Source organism: Poromitra crassiceps (assembly GCF_964638095.1).
Source record: "Poromitra crassiceps genome assembly, chromosome: 5".
Classification (NCBI taxonomy): Eukaryota; Metazoa; Chordata; class Actinopteri; order Beryciformes; family Melamphaidae; genus Poromitra; species Poromitra crassiceps.
In genome coordinates, this window is record NC_139642.1 from 58,474,948 (window position 1) to 58,481,249 (window position 6,302).

General features: G+C 43.4%; 1 protein-coding gene across 1 annotated transcript; it reads right to left on the minus strand.

The window, feature by feature from the left end:
• Positions 1-897: 897 nt before the first annotated feature.
• On the minus strand, positions 898-6,062 carry LOC310776642 (uncharacterized protein; the record flags this gene model as incomplete). The annotated part of the gene is made up of 3 exons (XM_083636815.1): positions 4,512-6,062; positions 2,148-2,160; positions 898-1,087 (listed from the first exon to the last, which is right to left on the minus strand). Exons 1-3 carry the CDS (start codon positions 5,524-5,526, stop codon positions 898-900), a joined length of 1,218 nt encoding a protein of 405 aa, XP_083492941.1. The 5' UTR covers positions 5,527-6,062.
• Between the last annotated feature and the right edge of the window lie 240 nt (positions 6,063-6,302).

Sequence of the window (6,302 nt, forward strand, 5' to 3'; positions counted from 1 at the left end):
CTCTCCCTTCTGACTGGTCCAGAGTTCCTCCTGTTCCCCTTTAATGTGTGGGGGCTCTGGGTCCTCCTGAAGCTGCTCTCCCTTCTGAGTGGTCCAGAGTTCCTCCTGTTCCTCTTTAATGTGTGGGGGCTCTGGGTCCTCCTGGTCCAGTCTGGGGCTCCAGTCCTGCAGCTCAGGGGGAACTTCTTCTTTAATGACCAACAGCTGCTGGAAGTCTGGAGGTAAAGCTGCTCTGTGTAACAGCACTACAGGATTTAAATCAATGTCCAGCAGTGTCCAACAGTGTTGCTCATTCTTTTTGGAACGAGAAGATTCTAGCCTGATATCAGACTGAATTGTTAACTTGTTACACTCCATTTCCTTTTTCAGAACGAGTCAACTCAGTGGAGTGGAAAGATCTGAACTCAGGCAGAGAAGCTTCCTCCTCGTACTCTGCTATCTTCTTTCAAACAGCCCAAATATCTCTTCAACAGACGCAGTTAGCAGTTAGCTGCTAGTTCACCAACGCTGTCAGGTTTTGGACATTAGACATTTCCATACAGTGACACAGGAAGTTTTCCTCCTGAATGTTTTACTGACACGTTGTTCTCCAAAGCTCCAATAAACGTTAGCTCCATTAGCTTCACAGCTAACTAAACCATCTGAGTCGATAAGAGAGAGGAGCTTCTTCTTCTTCTCTGTGCTAAACGGAGCCTCGGCTCCAGTTTATATATTCGTGATAATATCATCCATACATACAGAGTCTTCTGTTGCTCAATTACAGTTGTAAAAAAAACTATACTAATGAAGAGGAAAATCGGTAAGCTACACCTTTGTCGTCTCTGCCACGGTTTTCTCAAACAGCCCGCAAATCTCCTGCGCAGCCGCAGTTAGCCGCTCTGTGAGCAGCGCTCTCAGCTACTCCGTTTCTGTTCCTTTTTCCAGCAGCAGCAGAAAGTCTTCAGCAGCACAGCTGATCCGCTCCTGTACACACAGCCTCAGCAGCTGCACGGCCCCGCTGCTACCACACACGTAAAGTGTGGCGAGTCTGTTGTGACCACTAGTGTCCACGACTCTGGTCCGTACCACCCATGCGTACCACCACCAGCTACGGCAATACCACTAGGACAAAGACGGGCGGGTGTGCCGGGGGCAAGAGAGAAAAAAGCAAAGCAAGCAAAGAGAGGACGAGAGAGAGACTGAACACGTGTGTCCAAGGTAACCCCCCCCCCCCATCTCATTGACACACAAAAACAATTCATAGTATTCCCATGATGTCACAAGCATTTGTCCTACCAATATGGCGCTACAATACACACAGCTCATTGGCTGTAAGTGTCACTTGATTGTAATCACCTGTTAATTGATCACAATCACATGTTATTTTCCTACCAAGATGGCCGTGTGGTGATGTAACAGAATGCTAGCATTAGCATGGTACAAAATAAATGAACATTTCCAATCCAGTCAACAGACGAGCCTAATTTAAAAAGCAGAAAAGGGGACACACACACAGAGAGAGAGAGCGAGGTGTGTGTGTGTGTGTGTGTGTGTGTGTGTGTGTGTGTGTGTGTGTTTGTGTGTGTGTGTGTGTGTGTGTGTGTGTGGTGGGGGTCATAGGGGTTCTCTCTGCAAGTCTCATCTAACTAAATTAGTAGGCTAAGTCAGTCTCACACATAGGGCCCACATTCTTCTTCTTCATACATGTAAGGGATAGGAAATAATGACATGGTTCCTTGTAAAAACAAAAGTAAAAGTGTAAACATTTGGTTGTGGCAATCAAGCACATAGTGAATCTGATGAAGCAGTATGTGAAACGCATAGTTCGCTCCTTCTTGTTTTTAATATAATCTAATAAAAGTGTTTATTCCATCCTGGTGTGTGCTGGAAGACTTCTTTTTGGGGTTCAGTTTCATATACGGTTGGAATTTTCACGTATGCCTAAATCGCCAATACAAAAAAATACTGTTTTAATTAAAAGCAATAGGATTTTGTGCGCCCTGATGGCTCCCCTGGTAGCACACGTATGATGGAGGCTCTGTCCTTGGTCCTTGTGCAGCTGACGCGGGTTTGAATCCGACCCAAGGTCCTTTGCTGCATCTCATCCCCTCTCTCTCTCCCCACCTTTCCTGTCTGCCTACTGTCCCATCTGAATAAAGGGTAAATACCCCTCAAAATAATCTAAAAAAAAAGAGCAATGGGATTTAGATGAGAGCATAAAACATTGAGGTACAGCTGCAACACTAGTACATGCACAAACCAAATAATCACAACACCTCTGAAAATAACACATTTAATATATTAAATGGGTTATTTTCAGAGGCGGAGACTTCCATCTCCGCCTCCTATGGCTCCTCCCACGGCTCCACATCCATCCAAGGCAGTTGCCTATGGATAGAAAAGGGCACAAGCCCTGAGCTATCCCATGATCAAGAACTAACGAACGAACGAACAAGGCTTATAAATGAGGTGAAGGCGGGACATTGTAATCATTGCTGTGACCAAGCAGCCTGTGCCAATCTCTAACCTGTGGTTTTGTAGCTAATGACTTAGAGAAAACTCTAATCTGTCAGTTTCTACAGGACAGCTTGGAGACAAATGCAGCTTTTACCTTTATGAAGAATGCAGGACCTGCTACAAATCTAATGAATGCCATTCTCAAGCTATTGGCTGGGACAGGATGTGGATTTCTCAGTGATTGCTGAGTGCAACAAAGGGATGCATAAGCTTTATGTTATACTAGCAGTATTTACATAGTCAATTTTATTTAAACTTGGAAGTGGGGAAGATGTCAAGCAAAATGTTGGTGAATGGAGGATCTAGCATTGCTGTCAAAACCCAAATGATTGACCACAACCTTGAATTGTTTACCTCTGAGAACCCCACAGAAAATTTAGTTTGAAAGGGAAGGGTTTTCTTTATTCACCTTTAATTTCACAAGTGTATATGATATATGTTCATGTTTTTAAGCTTTCAAGTTTTCAGCAGTTTCAGAAGCAAAAGCTGTTACAGGTAGACATTCCCCCCCCCCCTTCCAGGAAATGAGTCCACCCCCTTGTTTTTTTTACCAACGTCATCAAGACAGTTATTTGTATTTTCCATTTCAAACATAAAAGTATAATGTGATTTAAAAAATAAAAATGTGGAAAAAAGTAAAGTGAATAAACTGACTGTAAATGACGGTCAGTGAGTTAAACATAAAAGCTTAAACAAGTGAGCCCGGACCAAGTATAGATTATTTTTGTGCCCAGTAGATAGAACAGTTATATAATGACAGATTCAATTATTAGAATGAGCCTACCTGCTTTAAGAAAAATGATATAATAAAAGTGTCTGGGAAGAGTAGTAAGTTAACAACTGTATAACTCACCAAGTCCAATAGGAGTGAATTGAATTGACAATGAATGAGTAGGCTACACTGAATTAAATCAGACAGGAATTCAATTTCAAATATAAAATCAATTGTTCATTGTTGATTGTATTTCAATGTGGACAAATAATGAAAAAGATACAAAAAGTACAGCAAACCTTTTCTGACAGATGAGCCATTAGATATGTTGAGTCAGAACTTTGCCTTCATCCTGAACAGCCTCCACTCTTCCGTAACGTCACATAGACCTTCATTCAAATCATATTCCCTCATTTGTTTCATCTCATTTTGCAACAATAATTATTTGCATTTGATCACTTAGAACAGAATTATGAAAATGAAAATCACTTGATCAATGGTCTGATAATGTTTCCGTTGACAATTATAATACTGAATTATTGTCCAGCCCAATATTAATTGACCTCGGCTGCTGTGTGGCCTAGCATGTGTTTCTTCACGGTTTGTTTATAACCAAAACATTTCCCACAGACTGAGCATTTAAATGGTTTCTCTCCTGTGTGGACTCTCATGTGTTGTGCCAAGTGTCCTTTGTGACCAAAACATTTCCCACAGACTGAGCATTTAAATTGTTTAACTCCTGCGTGGACTCTCATGTGTGTTGTCAACTGTCCTTTCTGACCAAAACATGTCCCACAGACTGAGCATTTAAATTTAAATGGTTTAACTCCTGTGTGGACTCTTGTGTGTTCTTTCAAGGTTTCTTTACGGCCAAAACTGTTACCACAGACGGAGCATTTAAATGGTTTATCTCCTGTGTGGACTAGCATGTGTCTGGTCAAGTTGCTGTTATGACCAAATCCTTTACCACAGATTGCACATGTAAATGGTTTATCTCCTGTGTGGACTAGCATGTGACTGGTCAAGTTGCTGTTATCACCAAATCCTTTACCACAGTTTGCACATGTAAATGGTTTATCTCCTGTGTGGAGTCTCATGTGTGTTGTCAACTGTCCTTTCTGACCAAAACATTTCCCACAGACTGAGCATTTAAATGGTGTATCTCCTGTGTGGACTAGCATGTGTCTGGTCAATTTGTTGTTATGACCAAATCCTTTACCACAGATTGCACATGTAAATGGTTTACCTCCTGTGTGGACTAGCATGTGTCTGGTCAATTTGTTGTTATGACCAAATCCTTTACCACAGTTTGCACATGTAAATGGTTTATCTCCTGTGTGGACTCTCATGTGTCTTGTCAACTGTCCTTTCTGACCAAAACATTTCCCACAGACTGAGCATTTAAATGGTTCATCTCCTGTGTGGACTCTCATGTGTTCTTTCAAGTGTTCTTTACAGCCAAAACTGTGACCACAGACTGAGCATTTAAATGGTTTCTCTCCTGTGTGGACTCTCATGTGTCTGGTCAAGTTTCTGTTATCACCAAATCCTTTACCGCAAAGTGAACAACGGTGTTTATTCACAAGAACTTCACTGTTTTTCTGTGTATCTAAGATAGACACACGTTCACCAGATTCTGTCCAATTGTCACTGTCTTCAGTCTCAGAAGAGTCTGAAGTCTTGCCAGCACTAGCTGGTTCTGATACTCCCCAGTCCTCTCCATCAGCTTCTGTTTTCATCTGTTCAGTTGAGCTGCTGGCTAGAGGCTCTGCCTCTCTCTTGTCCTCAGTTTGGCTTTGATGAAGCTGTGAGGACTGAGGTTTCTCTTCCTCATATTCACTCTTCACAGGAACAGGAGTGAATTGGAACTTGGTGATATCAGCTTCCTCCAGCCCTTGAAGCTGCTCTCCATCCTGACTGATCCAGAGTTCCTCCTGTTCCTCTTTAATGGGTGGGGGCTCTGGGTCCTCCTGAAGCTGCTTTCCCTCCTGACTGATCCAGAGTTCCTCCTGTTCCTCTTTAATGTGTCGGGGCTCTGGGTCCTCGTGACTGATCCAGAGTTCCTCCTGTTCCTCTTTAATGTGTGGGGGCTCTGGGTCCTCCTGGTCCAGTCTGGGGCTCCAGTCCTGCAGCTCAGGGGGAACTTCTTCTTTAATGACCAACAGCTGCTGGAAGTCTGGAGGTACAGCTGCTCTGTGTAACAGCACTACAGGATTTAAATCAATGTCCAGCAGTGTCCGACAGTGTTGCTCATTCTTTTTGGAACGAGAAGATTCTAGCCTGACATCAGACTGAATTGTTAACTTGTTACACTCCATTTCCTTTTTCAGAAGGAGTCAACTCAGTGGAGTGGAAAGATCTGAACTCAGGCAGAGAAACTTCCTCCTCGTACTCTGCTATCTTCTTTCAAACAGCCCAAATATCTCTTCAACAGCCGCAGTTAGCTGCTAGCTGCTAGTTCACCAACACTGTCAGGTTTTGGACATTAGACATTTCCATACAGTGACACAGGAAATTTTCCTCCTGAATGTTTTACTGACAAGTTGTTCTCCAAAGCTCCAATAAACGTTAGCTCCATTAGCTTCACAGCTAACTAAACCATCTGAGTCGATAAGAGAGAGGAGCTTCTTCTTCTTCTCTGTGCTAAACGGAGCCTCGGCTCCAGTTTATATATTCGTGATAATATCATCCATACATACAGTCTTCTGTTGCTCAATTACAGTTGTAAAAAAACTATACTAATGAAAAGAGGAAAATCGGTAAGCTACACCTTCGTCGTCTTCGTACTCCGCCACGGTTTTCTCAAACAGCCCACAAATCTCCTGCGCAGCCGCAGTTAGCCGCTCTGTGAGCAGCGCTCTCAGCTCCTCCGTTTCTGTTCCTTTTTCCAGCAGCAGCAGAAAGTCTTCAGCAGCACAGCTGATCCGCTCCTGTACACACAGCCTCAGCAGCTGCACGGCCCCGCTGCTACCACACACTTCACTCCTTCTGCTGCAGCACGTCAGCCTTTCTTTCGAACAAACAACAACAGTCAGTACGTCCGTCCGTAGGCCTACTAGTGTCCACGGCTCTGGTCCGTACCACCACCAGCTAC